This window comes from Diabrotica virgifera, chromosome 5 (assembly GCF_917563875.1).
Source record: "Diabrotica virgifera virgifera chromosome 5, PGI_DIABVI_V3a".
Classification (NCBI taxonomy): Eukaryota; Metazoa; Arthropoda; class Insecta; order Coleoptera; family Chrysomelidae; genus Diabrotica; species Diabrotica virgifera.
This window is the reverse complement of record NC_065447.1, coordinates 260453725-260473143: the sequence shown is the minus strand read 5'-3', so window position 1 is coordinate 260473143 and position 19419 is coordinate 260453725. Positions and strand designations below refer to the sequence as shown.

The window sequence follows — 19419 nt, the reverse complement described above, 5'->3', positions numbered from 1 at the left end:
ATTGTCTCTTTTTGATCGTTTATAACATTTAGGAATGTATTCAACAATTCTGATCTATGAGGCCATATTGAAAACACGTCATCTACATATCTCCACCATACTGTGGGTTTTAAATTTTGTTTAGAAATGATATTAGTTTCGAAATCCTCCATAAATATATAAGCCAATAATGGAGATAAAGAAGAGCCCATTGCTAGACCAAAATTTTGTTTATAGAATTCATTATTTAGTTGAAAATAGGTATTATTAGTACATAATGTCAATAACTCCATTATAGCTGATACATTTAGTCTTGTCCTAGTTGTCAATGTGTTATCATTCTCTAATTTCGTTTTGATTATGTTTAAAGTTTTATCTAATGGCACATTTGTAAATAAACTGTTTATGTCAAAACTTACTAAAATATTATTTGGATTAAATTCAATATTTGGTAATTTGTTTAAAAAATATTGTGTATTTTTTATAAATGTGTCATTATTATTTGCAAATGGTTTTATAATATTTAATAAAAATTTTGATAGTTCACTACAAGGACAATTGATGGGACTACAAATGGGTCTAAGTGGAATATTCGCTTTATGAATTTTCGGTACTCCATAAAAATGTGGTGCTTACTGTAATGAGGTGTCATTAATTTTCTTTGATAGTACGTTAGATCATTTTTAAATTTGTATAAAGTTCTATAGATTTTGTTTTCCAGTGTTATGGAGTCATCATCTTTTAAAGTTTTTAAAGCTTTCATTTCCTCTTCGCTCACTTCTTATTTAAATTATTTCCCATTGAAAATAGTTGATTAGGAGTATCTCTGATGGAACATATGTATACGAAATGAGGATGTGCCAAGCAGGATGAAGATGGAAGATGTAATTTGAAGAATTGTACAAATGAAATGGAACTGGGTAGGACATGTGGCATGCCAAAACAACGAAAGGTGGATAAGAAACATTGTACATTGGAGACCACGGGAGCACAGTCGTAGTAGAGGAAGACCACAAAAACAATGGCTAGACGACAGCAAAGCAAAAATGGGGAGAAACTGGCACCAAATAGCACAAAACAGAGAAGAATGGAGAACTCATGGATAGGCCTTTGTCCAGGAGTGGATGCAAACAAGCTGAAGAAGGAGAAGATCTTCAAACACGGCACAGATTTTTTCTTTTCATTTTTATCTTTTCTTTCTATCATACTTAAGAAAACTTCATTTTTAGCCACAACCGGATCACATAGGTGAAGTTGATGATTTGGTTCCTGGAAACGAATTTGTTTATACCATGTTATGGTATAGACCTTTTAGTTTCCACCATGGCGTTCGGAACTCTACAGAGAAGCTGAGGTTTAAGACAGAGATTGATATATTGGGTAGCAATTTTTTATCTGATGTCATAGATAAAATAGAGTGCCCTGCAGACACGATGATCTTACCCGAAGTTGAAAACACCAAGGTCGACATCCAACAATTCAAGGATGCCAGGGTTAGTATGAATATGTATATATGTAGACTCAAAGACAAAAATATTGCATATTTTATTTTCAGTCGGGTTTTGAAGTAGATTTTTTTTTAAACGTTTTTTTACCTTTTACTACCTAATAATGTCACCCCGTAGCATATTGAAACTGCCAGCATTGTATACTAGATTACATTCTGTAAAACGTTCCCCAGAACTTCTGTATACTCGGCCACGTCCATCTGACTACCATAATTGTATCCTTCTTTCATCTGTGAAAAGAACTCTTCCACATTTTCCTATCCAATTTTGCATTGAAATCCATATTATTCTTTTTCTCATGATCATCTTTTAGTGCGTCACAGTTTTTCGATTTCTTTCTAACGCATTAAATTGTATGTGACAGAAAAAAAGGCACGTCGGTGATTACATTTCGTCAGTGACATTTTTATAACATTTATTCTATTTATTCTAGTTGTCGATAGATGGCGCCATAATAAAAGAAATAATTTTTTTTTAATTAGATAATAATATTACAAATATAATCTGTATAATTTATAAGACTATACAAATCAAAGAAAATTCCATTTCGTAAATGCAAGAAACACATTTGATTTGTTTTTATTCCAAATTGAAAATAAAATGTGACAACTGTCAGATTTAACTAAAATGTCATGTTATAATAAATGTCATAAATGTGTATTATCACGGACTTACCCTTTTTCCTATCATTTGTTACGCACTGAAAAATGATCATGAAAAGGACAATATTATCTTTATATGGCCGCAGCCTACGAAAAGTATAACTCCGAAAAATGCCGTTAAGAGTAGAACTTTCAATGAACGCCGCGAAAAGTATTATTTTCAATTATATGATTGTGAAATTTATAATCCCTAATAAAGTGTTAGCGAAAAAATTTATTTTTTGAGGAGTATCAGCAAAAAACATCATTTCTGTTTGTGGGTCTACGAAAATTATAATTACTAAAAAGTTCTCAGAAATAATTGTTTTCGTCGGCATCTATTATGTACTAAATCTTTTCGTTATAAATATTTTGGATCTTCGCGGACACGCATATAAAAAAGAATTGGATCGTCAACACCTATCAAAGAGTTATTATTTTCACTGGAAATATATTAGGAATCACATTAATCATAGATATCAGCGATATATGGTATGGTTTTGGTAAAAAGTTAAAATATTTTTACATGTTTTCATAAAGAGCCTGTTAGTCTTATTCTTTCTTTGTCCTCCTTACCCTCGCTTAGCGCATGAACATTTAGGATACTTATAAAATGTTCTTTCGTTTTTATTCTAAGACTGCGCATTCTATCTGAAATTGGATCAAAACTGTTTATTATGTTTGTATTTATTTTGCACACCCTACAACCTACTCAGAACATTTTGTCATCCCCTACACTGTTGAAAAAAATGTCGCGGTATTATTACTATATTATTCTTCTTCTTCAGGTGCCATCTCCGCTATGGAGGATGGCAATCATCATAGCTATTTTAATTTTTGAGGCAGTAGCTCTAAATAGTTGTTTTGAGCTGCATCCAAACCATTCTCGCATGTTCTTCAGCCATGAAATTCGTCTTCTTCCGATGCTTCTTCTGACATCTATATTTCCTTGCATTATGAGTCGCAGGATGCCATACTTCTCGCCCCGTATCACATATCCGAGATACTGTAGTTCTCTTTCTTTAATTGTAAGTACAACTTCCTTCTCTTTACCTATTCTTCTTAGTACTTCGTTCTTTGTAACTCTATCTACCCAGGAAACCCTCATAATTCTTCTATAGGTCCACATTTCAAAGGCGTTAAGTCGTCTCATTGTCTCTACATTTAAGTCCATGATTCCACTCCATAGTATAGTACACTGTATACGTAACATTTTGTTAGGTGTACTTTAAGAGCTAATGTTAAATCTTTGCTACATAGGACCTTTTTCATTTTCATAAAATTAGAACGTGCTTTTTCGATTCTTACTTTGATTTCTGCAGTGTAGTCATTATTTTCTGTTATATGTGATCCTAGGTAAGTGTACTTTTTTACTCTTTCGATCTGCTGGCCCTCTGCTATCAAGATTTCGTTAGTATTATGGTTGTTTTTACTAATTTTCATAAACTTCGTCTTTTTAATATTGAGAGAGAGAGAGAGTCCGTACTCCCTACTACACCGTACTATTTTACTCATGAGTTTTTGCAGGTCTTGTAAACTATCGGCTATTATTACTGTATCATCTAGATATCTGATGTTGTTAACTAAGACTCCATTTACTCTTATGCCGACTGTTTCATCATCCAGATTTTCTCGCATTACCTCTTCAGAATAAGCGTTAAATAATAGAGGTGATAGTATGCAGCCTTGCTGGACTCCTCTCTTTATTTTCATTTCTTCAGATGTTTCTTTTTCAATTCTTACTGTTGCTCGCTGATTGTAATAGAGGTGTGTTATTAGTCTTAAATCTCTTTCATCTAGGTTTTTAGTTTTCAGAATTTCCATGAGTCGATCATGTTTTACTTTATCAAACGCTTTATTGTAGTCTATAAAACAGACGTAAAGAGGACGGTTAACATAACATTATATTATTAGATGTAGCTATTTAAAACATAAGAATTTAACCTGACAATTGTTTTTAGAGATGGTATCCCTCAAGGTTCCTATTTATCAACGGCGTCTTCTATAACGACATGAGGCAGCCCAACGCCGTAGACTTATCTCCAAAAATTATTAAATGGGCTGCTGATAAGAATATCGGAAATTTTACCACAGCTAAAATGGACGAAGTATGTATATCAAATTTTCATTTGTTAAACACTGTTGCCCGGACAAATAATCCCCGGACAAATCATCTCCGGACAAAAAATCCCCACAAATTCTCCCTGGACAAAAAATCCCCAGAAAAAATATCCCCGGACAAATAATCTCCGGAAAAAAATCCCCACAAAAAATCCCGGACAAATAATCCCCACAAATTTTTTTGGACAAAATATCCCACAAAAAATCCCAGCCAACAAATCCCCAAGAAATATTTGCTGCGGAGTAGTTCTCTAAAACTCTAATTTTACCAAATTTCTAATTCCAATTCGATGTCGAAAACTTTTTTAATTTTACATGACAAAAGAGTGAGTTTTTTCAAAAATCGTGGAAGATACGCGAAATGAGCTAAGGCTGTGGGAATCATGTTGTAATTATCCGCTTAAATCTTTTGCTCACTCTGCCTTGAATAACTATGTGTAAAACATGGCCTATTATCTGTGTGCATCCATGCAAAACTGTTGTCGTATTATGAATGATTAGCTTTGTTATGAAAACGCAGAACACAGGTTTTTGACATAGCTTTTATTGAAGCAGATTTTTGAAAAAAATGTTTGCATTGGATTGAAACTGATGACTAAATCCACAAGGAAAAGAAAAATTTTTTTCTTGTAGTTGGCTGTATACCATCAATCACAAAAATTGGAAAAATTCCTTTGTAAAAGGTATAAAATTTTTTATTAAAAATCCCTTTAAGGGCTACATCACAACAAAACGTTTTCGATTTTATAAAAAATCATCAGTGTTAGACAGATTGGATGCCAGCTGAGCCACCAAAGAAATATTCGGGTAAAAACCCTTTAAATATAATATGGATGCATTAAAGGTGCATGTACTAAGACGTACCCAGGAGCTGATATAGGCTCAGATCATAATCCGGTAGTTACTGTGATAGAGGCGAGACCAAAAAAGATAAGGAGACCACAAAGAAAGACACTAGATTTAGTTAAACTTAGAAACAAAAATATACAACAAGAAACAGGAGAAGAAATAAATGAAAACCTCAGTTCAGTGCAACAACAAATTAACGATACAGATAACGTTAACCAAAAATTAAAGTACATAAATACAGCTATACAAACAGCAGGAAAGAAATATCTGACAAAAACGACAACAAAGAACAAGGGGTGGATGACACAGGACATACTAGACTTGATGGAACAAAGAAGAAATATGAAGAATTACCTAGACAAATACAAAGAAATAAACAAACACATAAAAAAGAGAATAAAAGAAGCCAAAGAGGCGTGGATTAAAGAACAGTGTGAAGAAATGGAAACCTATGAGAAAAAGTACGATGCGTTCAATATGCACAAAAAAGTAAAAGAGATAACAGGAAGCATAAAGAAATGCCAAATAGGTAAACTTAAAGACAAAGATGGAAACCTTATTGTAGATCTAGAGAATAAAATAAAAAGATGGACAGAATACCTGAATGAATTATTTGAAGACGATAGAAACAACTCAGATAATCAATGCAACTGGGCCAGACATATTGAAAGAAGAAGTAGAATACGCAATAAGAAACGCTAAAAATGGAAAAGCAAACGGACCTGATGAAATCCCTACAGAACTGCTGAAGCTTTTGAATGTTCAATCCGTAACCATAATATTGCATATATTCAATACAATATACAGTACTTGTATAATACCACAAGAATGGTTGCTGTCTACGTTTGTCACCATACCGAAGAAAACTAAGGCAGTGCAATGTTCAGATCATCGAACAATCTCCTTGATGAGTCACCTGCTTAAAATATTTCTTAGAGTCATCCACAACCGAATCTATCAAAAACTAGACATCGATATTAACGATACACAGATGGGATTCAGAAAAGGATTAGGTACAAGGGATGCTCTCTTTGCCCTGAACGTTCTGACACAGAGATGCCTAGATGTTAACCAAGAGGTACACGCCTGCTTTATAGACTTTGAAAAGGCCTTTGACAAAGTACGCCACAGTAAACTCAAAGAAATCCTGGAGAGTAAGAACATTGACACCAGAGACATACAAATAATATTAAATCTGTACTGGAATCAGCGAGCTAATATAAAAATAGAAGACCAAACATCGGACGAAATAGAAATACGTAGAGGGGTACGACAGGGTTGTATATTGTCACCGCTCTTGTTTAATATCTACAGCGAACAAATATGCCAAGAAGCTCTCTCATATGCAAACGAAGGGATAATAGTCAATGGAGAAGTTATCAATAACATTCGATATGCTGACGATACTGTGATAATGGCAAGAACAGCGGAAGATCTACAACATCTAGTTGAAAGTATGAATGAGATATGTAATAACTACGGCATAAGGATGAACGTCAAAAAAACCAAATATATGACCTTCAGTAAGAATCCAATAAATGACACTAGTATCACAATAAACGGTACCCAACTTGAAAAAGTAAACGAATACAAATACTTGGGAACCCTTATCAATGAAACAGGTGACCAAAATCACGAGATAAAAAGACGTATTGAAATTGCCAGGTCTACTTTTATAAAAATGAAAAAATTATTTTGTAATCGTGATATTAGTATTCATCTACGAACTAGAATGTTAAAATGCTATGTATTCAGTACTTTGCTCTACGGTGTTGAGTCATGGACTCTTAAACAGAGGAATATTAAAAATCTTGAAAGCTTTGAGATGTGGTGCTACCGCCGTATACTAAGAATAAGTTGGGTGGATAAAATTACAAATGAAGAAGTAATACGTAGAATAAATAACAAGCCAGAAGCTCTACTGAATATAAAAAAAAAACTTGAATACTTAGGCCACCTGATGAGGGGACAAAAGTACACATTCCTACAAAACATAATGCAAGGAAAAATCCAAGGACGAAGAAATCCAGGCCGTAGAAGAATGTCCTGGATGAGAAATCTGAGAGAGTGGTTTGGCTGTACCACTAACGAATTGTTCAAAACAGCAGTAAATAAAATTAGAATCGCCCTAATGATATCCAATCTCCGATAGGAGAGGCACTCAAAGAAGAAGAGAAGAAAGGTGCATACTTAAATATGCACCTTTAATGCACCTTTTAAATTTATTTAAGTATGCACCTTTAATGCATCCATATTATATTTAAAGGGATTTTACCCGAATATTTCTTTGGTGGCTCACCTGGCATCCAATCTGTCTAACACTGATGATGATTTTTTATAAAATCGATAACGTTTTTTTGTGATGTAGTCCTTAAAGGGATTTTTAATAAAAAATGTATACCTTTTACAAAGGATTTTTTTTTCAATTTTTGTGATTGATGGTATAAAATCTGTCTAACACTGATGATGATTTTTTATTAAATCGAAAACGTTTTGTTGTGATGTAGCCCTTAAAGGGATTTTTAATAAAAAATATACCTTTTACAAAGGATTTTTTCCAATTTTTTGTAATGACTAAATATTTTTGGGTATTACTAAAAATATTACTACCATACTCCGAACAAATAGTTGGTGATTACCAGTGTGATTTCAGGCCTGGAAGATCGATTGTTGATCAAATATCTACTATTAGACAAATGCTTGAAAGGATTGAGAGTATAATCAAGACGTGCATCAGGTCTTTATAGATTTTAAACAGACTTATGATTCAATTAATCGTCTCAGCATTATATGGAATACAGTTTTTAAGTACGCCTAGCTCCACCAAAATGGCAGAGCTGGGCGTACCCAAGAAACTAACTGCGGTAACGCAAGTGTATGTAAGTTAGAATAGGGGGGAAAATATCAAACGCTTTCTGCGTAAATTCTGGACTGAGACAGGGAGATCCATTGTCCCCATTGTTGTTTAACCTGGCCTTAGAATATGCCTTAAAATATGTATGTATTCCGGTGGTGATGTTGACGGAATTAATTGAAAACAATAAAAATAAATGTAACAAAACGAATGGTAAATATTTTATTTATTTTGGTAACAAAAAATGTGTTTCGCTTAGGTCTCGGAAAAGGGTCGATTGTTAGTGAGAACGGTCGGTGTGTGTGAATCGTTCACATGCTGAGTAGTGACTGAAAAGAAAGCCACAAACGATAATATGTTTGTGTTTCTTTCCTCTGACCAGATGAGCAATAAATTATTTAGGTCTTGCGTATACTTTTGCAGTTTTAAGAAAACAATTTCGAATGGATTAAGTGCGTTGTTGACATAATTGTCTGATATGGTAATTAATTTATGGGGGTGCAGTTTGTTAAACCGCACAAACGAAAAACAGATGGTGAAGGATCCGTTTCGTAAAACCATGTCCCTCTTAACATATGGTTTGTATTTACATGTAAATTTTGAATGACTAATGTTGTTTCGTTTTTGAGAAAAAATAATTAAAAATTAAGAAAATAAAATTAGCAGAAATAGGAATTATAGCGTATCGCTATATATGTATTCAAACCAGATATAGCTGCTCAGGGACAGGCCAGGTGGGAGAAGGTCTGTAGGACGGCCTAGAAAAAGGTGGAAAGATGCAGTCAAAGAAGATCTAGAGAAAATGGGAGTGAGACAATGGGAATTAGTGGCACAGGACCGACAAACATGGAAGGCAATAGTAAACGCGGCAAACACTCTCGAAAAGTTATAACGACATTGATGATGATGACTAAATATTTTTGACGCTAAATTTACAAAAAGGAACAGGTTATTTTTGCATTACAATCAAGATTATCGTTTTCAAGACTAGCAGTTAAAATAGGAAAATATAAACTCTGTATTAGTAACTCTGTAAAATATCTTGGTCTGCATCTAGATAGAAAACTATTATGGAAGGAGTGTATCCACCAAATTATCAAAACAACAAGTAATTCTATAAATATTTTAAGAGCGTTTTGTAGAGCAAGTGGGGAGCAGACCCAAATACGGCTTTGCTATTCTACAAAACAATGGTATGATCAATAATGGATTATGGAAGTCAACTCTATGGAACAGCAGCAACTCTATGGAACAGCAGGGATATCTTAAGTCAACGCCCATACATATTATACAAGCTGAAGCCGTGGAACCTCTTCTTAAACTAAGAAGATAACTGTTGAGCAGAAAATTGGTGATAAAAACCATTTCCAAAAAAACTTCTTACCTCCATAATATACAGTCACTAACAGTTCAAGCTTTGACCCATAAATACTGGCACTTCAAGAAAATCCCCCTCATAGTAGAAACTTTCTCAGAAATAGTTGACATTACAGATATACTTTATTCCAACCAACTCCCCCCGGTTTTAATTTACTCCCCTGAACAAATTTGTTCACGTGAAATTGGTACCTACTATATTGAAAGTCAAGAAGTAGCAAGTTTCAATCAAACAAAGTTCAACGAAACAAAAAACAAATACTGGCCAAACTATGATTCTACAGCGTGTCTACTTGAGTTGGAAACATATGGGAAACTTTTTTATTATTAATTTTACGAAAAAAAGTTATTCTTTATAAAAAGTTCTGCATGCCCCAAAACCTAAGATTCAATTATCAGATATCAAATTTTCTCAATATTATACGAGGTATGTCAAAAAATATGAATTTCGGCTAAGGGTAAAGTACCTTTATTTCTCTCAATATCGAAAATTCTTATTATGAAAAGTTGTTTGGAAATAAAAACCAAGCTCAAATATGTAATTACATGCTTCTAATTGGAAAAAAATATTTTCCAAATTTTTCTCAAATTTATTGATACTAACTTCGTTTTTATTCATTACACATACGATAACTCTTTTATTATTACTTTTACGAAAAAAAGGTATTCTTTATAAAAATCTCTGTATGTCCTAAGACCGAAGATTCAACCAACAGATATGACATTTTATTAATTTTATACGAGTTATGTCAAAAAATATGAATTTCACTCAAGAGTAAAGTACCTTTATTTTTCACAATATTGAAAACGGTTATTAAAAAAGTTGTTTAGAATTAAAAACTATGTGTCAATATGCAATTACATCCTTCTAATTGAAATACTGTGAAATATAAAGGTGCTATAGTATTGAGCGAATTTCATATTTTTTGACACACCTCGTATAAAATTAATAAAAGTTGATATATCATAGCTGTGTCTTAGATTTTAGACCATGCAAAGTTTTTTATGAAGAATAACTTTTTTTCGTAAAATGAATAATAAACGAGTTATGATATTTGTAATAATTAAAAACGATGTTGGGTATCCATAAATTTGAGAAAAATATTTTTTTTTTTTCAATAAGAAGCATGTAATTGCATATTTCATCTTAGTTTTTAATTCCAAACAACTTTTTATCATAAGAATTTTCGATATTGAGAGAAATAAAGGTACTTTACCCTTAGCCGAAATTCATATTTTTTGACATACCTCGTATAATATTGAGAAAATTTGATATCTGATAATTGAATCTTAGGTTTTGGGGCATGCAGAACTTTTTATAATGAATAACTTTTTTTCGTAAAATTAATAATAAAAAAGTTTCCCATATGTTTCCAACTCAAGTAGACACGCTGTATATTTACCGATGGATCAAAATTAAAAGAATATACCAGTTGTGCCTTTAACCACTTTGAGGAAAATACTGACAAAAAATTTATTTTACCAAAGAAAGCTTCCTTATGCACTGCAGAATTAACAGCAATTGTGCAAGCTATGAAATACATACTCGGCTCTAGCCACGACAAATTCATAATATGTACGGACAGCAAAATAGGCTATTGATTATGTACTATAGAAAGGAACTACAACGTTAACGGGGTTTTATTATTTCATATGGTCAATGAATCTCTATATATGAAAAAACCGCGGAGTGCTACCATTTAAAGGGGTGCGTTTTTGAGAAATGGGTGAATTAGTCCCTGGGCACAGGTTACATTAGGGTAAGTTCTATGCACTTTTGGTACAAGCATACCTACATAAAAATTGTTCCTGGTTAAGTTTCCTATCTAAATATATCTTTTTAAAGTCAAAGTTACTTTTTTTTACAAAAATATATTCAAAAGAATATAAAGGAAAAGATTCCTCTCATTGGCTGTATACCATAATAAAAACTTACTAATGAAGTAAAAACCTCACATGTAGGTAGGTGGTATATAATTTATTAAAAAATTTTTTCTAAAAATGATCCAAGATGGATAAAATCACAAACGTTTTCGGACCAATCAGTCCATCATCATCAGGTGGTAGAAACTTCAGATCCAAAGTAGTTGGAACTAGCTACATATTTAGGTCAAAAGACCTTAATGTAATAATAATTATGCCATTTAGGCTACAAAAATGTCGACAATAAGTCGATGTCACAAGAATTTCTTGTGACATCGACTTATTGTCGACATTTTTGTAGCCTAAATGGCATAATTATTATTACATTAAGGTCTTTTGACCTAAATATGTAGCTAGTTCCAACTACTTTGGATCTGAAGTTTCTACCACCTGATGATGATGGACTGATTGGTCCGAAAACGTTTGTGATTTTATCCATCTTGGATCATTTTTAGAAAAAAATTTTTAATAAATTATATACCACCTACCTACATGTGAGGTTTTTACTTCATTAGTAAATATTCAAAAGAAAAAGCACAAAGAAACCCAAAAGAAAGAAATTTTGTTTTTTGTCCCATAAGTTTTGTCCAGGGGGACATAGGTATAGACATTGCTTCACAGAAAAAAAACTTACATATTTTGTCTTTAAAATGGTGTTTGGCAGAGGTCATTTGGAGTTACAGTTTTGGAAATATGATTTTTCGAAGTTCGCCACTCACAGCAATTTTGGGCAATTTTCCTTGTTATTTCGCAAATATTGTTCTGTAACTTTTTTCTACGTAACTTTAGGCATATGCAATGGTACATGTAAGAGGAATAGAAATTAATTACCTTTAAAATGTGCTACTGTATAATGTTGTACGTCTTCTTTTAAAGAGGTTATCTTTTTCAAGACTTTATACTTTTAACGAGTTTTTATATTTTTTACGATTATTTTTTAAATTTCCCATTATAATCTTTTTTTCTACATTTAGGTATAATATATCATATAATAAAAAAGAAAGCTTATTCTGTTTACTTTAAAATGGTGTACTATAAAAAATTCTAGGATTATTTTTGAATAAGATATGCTTTTTCAAAATGTAATAAGTACTTGCAACGATTTTTGATTTTAGGATTATTTTTTAAATTCCTCATTATAACTTTTTTATGTGATTGTGTGTTATGATTGAATCTTATTTTTTATAGGTAATACTTTGGATCCTCTTGACCTGGCCGGGCAAACTTCAAAATATGGATTAATTCCAATATTTACTGTCAAAGCCCCTGAACCACAAGCTTTGCTTGAAAAAATAGCATGTAAATGTACCAAAGGATGTACAAAAAACTGCGGTTGTAGAAAGATAGGAATTAGTTGTTCAATATTCTGCAAAGGGTGCATGTGCATGGGTACTAATTGTGGGAACTCTAAGATAACTGAGGTGTCAGAGGAAGATGTTGAAGCTAATGGTAACGAAGAGATGGACTTTGATTTTGAAAATTTTTTAAATGTCAACGTTTAAATAATTTTAACTAAAGTGATATTTTCTAAGACTAATGCTTATGTAATTTTTGTAAAAGAAATAATTTTAAATAATACAGATAAAAACATATCAAAGAATCACTCGGTTTCCATTACATATTTAAATATAGATGATACACCATTTTAAAGAACAGAAAGTAAGCCCTCTTTATTGAACAATATATACAATAAAGAAATGTACAAGAAATAAAAAGTTATAATGAGAAATTCCAAAAATAATCGTAAAAAATGTAAAAAATAATTTTATATTAGGTATTATATAATATATAATATAATATTATATTATATATACTATATATAATATAATATTATATAATATATAATATATTATATATTAATATTATTTTATTTTTATATTATATTATAAAAAATCGTTAAAAGTATAAAACCTTGACAAACCATAATCTCTTTAAAAAAGTCTTACAACGTTATACCTTAGACCATTTTAAAGGTAATTGATTTCTATTCCTATTACGTGTACCATTGCGTATACCTAAAGTTACGTAGAAAAAAGTTACAGAACAATATTTGCGAAATAACAAGGAAAATTGCCCAAAATTGCTGTGAGTGTCGAACGTTGAAAAATCATATTTCGAAAACTATAAATCCTAATGACCTCTATTAAACAACATTTTAAAGAAGAAATATGTAGTTTTTTTTTCTGTAAAGCAATGTCTATACCCATATCCTCGTGGACAAAAGTTATGGGACAAAAAACAAAATTTCTTTCTTTTGGGTTTCTTTGTGCTTTTTCATTTGAATATATTTTTGTAAAAAAAAGTACAATTGACTTTAAAAAGTGATATTTAGATAGGAAATTTAACCAGGAACAATTTTTATGTAGATATGTTTGTACCAAAAGTGCATTGAACTTACCCTAATGTAACCTGTGCCCAGGGACTAATTCTCCCATTTCTCAAAAACGCACCCCTTTAAATGGTAGCACTCCGCGGTTTTATCATATATAGATGTCCATTGACCATATGAAATAATTAAACCCCGTTAACGTTGTAGTTCCTTTTAGCTATCTTATTTTGAATATAATCAATAGCCTAAAAGTGCAGTAGACAAACTTAAAAATGTAAAAATAAATAGATAAGTTAATTATATCGAAGCAAAAATCTTGTATTTATATAATGAGATACACCTTGTTATAAGGACAAAATGAAAAAATTAGGGACGATCCACTTTGTAGTTGTGGTAAAATGGGTACATTGGTACATGTTTTACTTGAATGTCCAATAAATATTGTAAGCATTAATAAACTATACAAAAATTTAATTCACTACAAGATACCCCTTCCAATAGATCTAAATTGTATTATTTTTCAGGAAATAATTACACGAATAATAAAGCACACACACAAAGAGGACTTAAACCTCCGACGTGTTGAACCGGGTTGATGCCCTAGCGCTGTAAAAAAAATTAAACACTGTTGTTCTGAAGTTATTTCCTTGTGGCATTTTTATAATCAACTATTTATATGGGACATAAGCCCCAGTTAAATCGAAAAAAATAATTTTATTAATGTTTCGACGCCTAAATCGGGTGTCGTTGTCAAAATACAAAATACTACTTGTTATATACTTGGTTGGTAGTTGGTAGATGCTTGGTGAGTTGAAAGGCTTCACTATATTTGTGCGCTTATGGTACATAACTGAATTTTAAAATCCTCCAAATGTATCGAATTGAATCGTATAATTTTGTTTTTTTAGACCCGTTTCTGTGATCTGAAACCTCGACTGGGATACCCGTACGTCTACGTCCACCAAGGAGACTGCGAACACATTTTCGTATTTGCTGATGCCAGATTGTTACAATCCAGGGACTGTCTGGTTTCGAAGATGTATCCCAGGACATTGGCCTTCAACAACGATTCGAACAATATGTGTTCGCTGTGTCTGAAAAGGGTTGTCAAATGGACGGTGAGGAAGTGCGACAGGCTACCGCATGAGAAGGTCTTTTTGTGTACGGACTGCTGCGATTCTTACCTTTATATTGACGGTAAAAAGGTGACGGATTTTAGGTTATATCCCATGTTCAACCAGTCCGATGATTGAACTTGATCATGAATGTATAGTACAAACCTATAAACTAATATGTACAGGGTATGTATACATATGTTTGTATACATATTAGTTTAGTAGGTACTAGAAAAATGGCGGTTATCAGCGCCAAGAAAACGTTGATGACCGGTTTTAAGCGTCTAAAAACTTTCGAAGCAACGAGAAAACGATAAAGACGTTTTAAAAAACGTAAATAACAGAAGTACACGAATACATCGTATTCACGAAAAACAACAGAAAATGAGAATGGATAACACAAGAGATCATAGTATATCATAGTAGATGTTTAGTATCCATAAAAAAGTGAAAGAAATGACAGGTAGACACAGACAGAGACAAGAAACAATATTAAGAAATAATGACACTTTTTGACGACGAGAGACCTTGAGCTGTACCATCCACAGATAATCGCATAAACGAAAAAGTTTCAGAAATAACCAAAGAAGTTATTCTGAAACGAAATACACGATTGATTACCGCAGCTAATTGAAATACCATTCGAAAATAATATTTGAACCAACCAAGATAGCCATCGTTCACTCTAGCTTAGCTCAGTCTCTCAAGGTGTGCGTTCGTCTTGTCCTAATCTTAGATATGAACTATGAAAATTCAAAATGGAAGCAAACAAAACAATATTTTAACCAATCATGTTTATTGTTCATAAAGATATAATTAAAATGTGACTTATTAAATGCATTAACAAATATATTCAAATTCTTGCCAAAAACTAACAATTCTTGGATTATACTTGTGGCTTTTGGTATCTGGTTCGATGGTAACTTCTTGATGTCAAATGGTACTGCTGTAGACTTCTTGTAGACCTGGGCAGATGTTGTGGCCCTAGGCCCCTGCAGCTGGAGATAATAGTCGTTGCAGTCTAGATGACATGGTCTTCATTGTGTCAACCTTAGTGTCATCGCCGGCGGTGGGGGCTTCATGCTTGAGGCTCCCGAAGGGAGAAAGGTTTGATTTCTTTCCAAAACCTGTAAGATAAAACACATATCAAACATCAAGAAATAAAAAACCAAAAACGAGCCTTTGCCAAACAATCATAAAAAGTAGTAATTGACAAAGGAAAATTAAAATGAATACTGACAGGGACTAGTCAAATAATTCGATTACTAAAAGCATATTAATAAATGAAATGAAATATTTAAAATTAAGATACCAAGATACGTGGAGAGTAACGTCGAGGTTAGGTATATAAACAAAAAAGGTTATAAAAAATTAATACAGGCTTAGAAAATCTTGTACAGTGATGGTTAAAAACTTACCTCAAGAGAGAATGTGAAAGTCTGGAAATAAATAGCTGGCATCAGCCTTGTAATTGGCTTATATAGCGAAATTAATTTTCCACCACTCTGTATTGTTAAGAGACGAAGTGTCACTGTCATATCAGCGAAACACACAACACAGAACATGAAATTTGAAATAACGACTATGGAACACAAGATTAGATCAGATGCTAGAATGTAAGATTATGAAGTATGTTCAGTATGACTTAGATGAAAAGAGAGATAGGACATAGAGGATAATAAAAGAGGGCGTCAACGAGTTTTTAACGAAGAAAACAGGTAAACAAATAGAAGAAAATTATTACTAATGAAATATTAAAGATAATAAAGTAAAATAATTATTTAAAAAAAAAATAGCAAAGATGTGACGTTTGTAACGTTACACACTCCTTTCACCCATCAGACAAATTTTGAACACAAGTGAGAAATTTTTCTCAAAGAAAACAGGAACGTTAGAATTCATGCAATAAAAGCTCAGAAATACTGAAAAGTCACAGGACCAGAGAATATTAATGTCGAAGTACATACTTAACTAAATTGCAGACAAAGATAGTAAAAGCCTAGAATTAATAATGATCACTATTCAATAAGATATACGACACAGGTAAAATACTATCAAACTGGCTAAAATTTACATTCGTAGCATTACAAAAAAAACCAAATTTTTGTTCTCACAATGCGATAACTATCGAATATTAAGCTTGATGTATCATGTCCTTAAAACTTTTCTCAGAATCATCCATACACGAATTTACAAGAAGTGTAAGTTCCAAATAAGTGATACTCTGTTCGGATTTCAAAAGGTATTGGGAACATGAGAAGCTCTTTTTGCTTTAAATGTGTCAACGCTATGGTGTAGAGACAAATGTAGATGTATATGCATGTTTTATTGATTGTCGAAAAGCATTCGACTGCGTACCCAGACAAGTTATCACCGTTATTATTTATTCTGTATGTATATATACTTAGAGAAGTATTAGACAAGAACCAAGGTGGAATCGAGAATAATGGAACCAGCATATAATATCACATCAGGCACGCTGATTCTATCATCCTAAGAGCAAGCAACGCACAAGAACTACAAGATATAATAAATGCGGTAGTAAATAAAATAAATAAATATAACATATTTAGTAACTAAGTACAGTGGAACCTCGATAACTCGGATTAATCGTGACCGCGGCCGATCCGGGTTAGCCGGAGAATATGGTAAAAATTAATAAAATACGGTATACTTACAGATAAACTTCGTTATAATTGAAATAACATGAAATATATATATATGCACAGTACCTACACCTACACATCTAAATTATTAAAAACACGCAAACACAAACCTAAGCAAACAATACAAGACTGTACTCACACAATACAGTCACAACGATGTTATGAACAGTGAAAACTAAGACCATTGTTTAAAAAAGAATTTTTCAAATAGTCTTTTAGTCTTTTTTAAACAATGCTAAGACGAAATAAATAAAGGAATAACAGGTGCCTGTTGTTTCCGATAAATCCGAGACAACACATTTTTACTATCGTATACATAGTTCAAATTACACAAATACACATTATCTCTCAAATATTATATTACATACTATCCGTTGCAAGATAATTCGGATGGAATTCCCCAGATTAAGAGACTGGGCCGATATCAAGCACAAAATAATCTGGGGAATTCCATCCGAATTATCTTGCAACGGATAGTACATTTTAATGTTGAAATGAAAGTCGGTCCGGGTCAGCCGGAGTTCCGGGTTATCGGGGGCCGACTTATCGGTGTTCCACTGTAATGAAGGAAACTATACATATGTTTACTTTATTAATGAATGTGCGATAGTTTTTGTTTTTAACTTTTTCCCAACCTGACCAATTGAAATTCGGAGATTTGCTAGGTTTTACTGGTTGCCTATTAGTCAATTTGAACGAAATTGTGTAGATAGGTGTATTATAATGTATTATTTTTATTCTCTATTCATACTAATGTGACATTATGTTGTGATAATAAAGAATACCTAATACGTTTGTGTACTTACTTTTTTAAAACGCAACTAAACTATGAATGGGAAGATAGAAATTCATCTGTGCTAAAATAATCTTGCAAGACCAAAACTTCTTTAGAATTATGTATATTAATAAATACAAAGAGTGGTTTTTATATTTTTTCTGCTTCATTTCCCATTCTTCTCAAATTGCTAACAATTGCTCTCACTCTCACTGAATTTTTCCATTAGTAAATGATAATACACCCTCTATTGAATCTCTGAGATAGCTTCTGTGAACGCCTCGTCGCTGCATTTCAACTTTTCGTCAAAAGATGGCGCTGGTAGCGGAAAATACGCGATAAAAATTTCAAGTTCCGTGTATCTTTTACATAAGTATATATAAATATGTAGTAATTAATGTTATCAATAAATAATTACCAAGTTTATGTTATACTTTCATATGAGTGAGGCCTGACAGCTTTCAAAAATCATCTTTCCACTGTTATGCTACTTAAATTGGGTGCAACCTTTTTATGTGCGTGGAAATGTAAACACCGTACCATAGTCAGGTGCATTGGATTCAGAGTAGAAAAAAGCATCCGAGTCCATTTTCCCCTGGGTATGGAGGTCCTGCAAACGGATGCCTTTACAGGAAAATAACAATGAAGTTTAAATGTTATTCGTGTCTGTGATGGGGACTTAAAGCAAAAAGAGGCTAAGATATCAGTATCAAGTATCACTAATATCCTATAATCAACAAAAAGTAGATAAATTTTAAAGTCAAAAGGCAGATATCGAGCACTGAATTTAATTAAATCTTGCCCAAGTATACTTTCGCTCAGAAGAGCATCCTCAGGGGCATTTCGTCAATAAAAAGAAGGTATCCTCGAATGTCATTTAATTATTATAGATCATTTTGGTGGCAAACTTAAATTAACAACTAACTACACACTGAACAAGGGACAAACATATAAATTAAATTGCCAGTAGGTTCTACATTTTAAATATGGAGGCAGAACGAAGAATGTAGAACCTCATTCATTCTTCGTTCTGCCTCCATTTTTAAAATGTAGAACCTACTGGCAATTTAATTTATATGTTTGTCCCTTGTTCAGTGTGTAGTTAGTTGTTAATTTAAGTTTGCCACCAAAATGATTTATAATAATTAAATGACATTCGAGGATACCTTCTTTTTATTGACGAAATGCCCCTGAGGATTCTCTTCTGAGCGAAAGTATACTTGGGCAAGATTTAATTAAATTCAGTGCTCGATATCTGCCTTTTGACTTTAAAATTCATTTA

At 32.4% G+C, this 19419-nt stretch overlaps 1 protein-coding gene across 2 annotated transcripts in view; it reads left to right on the top strand.

The window, feature by feature from the left end:
• The window catches only part of LOC114329635 (snRNA-activating protein complex subunit 3), a 29069-nt gene extending 10916 nt beyond the window's left edge, over positions 1–18153 (top strand). For both annotated transcript variants that reach the window (XM_028278814.2, XM_028278822.2), the window contains exons 4-6: positions 1209–1472; positions 4090–4236; positions 14490–18153. In XM_028278814.2, the coding sequence (XP_028134615.1) occupies positions 1209–1472; positions 4090–4236; positions 14490–14834 (756 nt within the window). In that variant the 3' untranslated portion in view covers positions 14835–18153. The remainder of the gene's footprint in view (positions 1–1208; positions 1473–4089; positions 4237–14489) is intronic.
• Positions 18154–19419: the final 1266 nt, after the last annotated feature.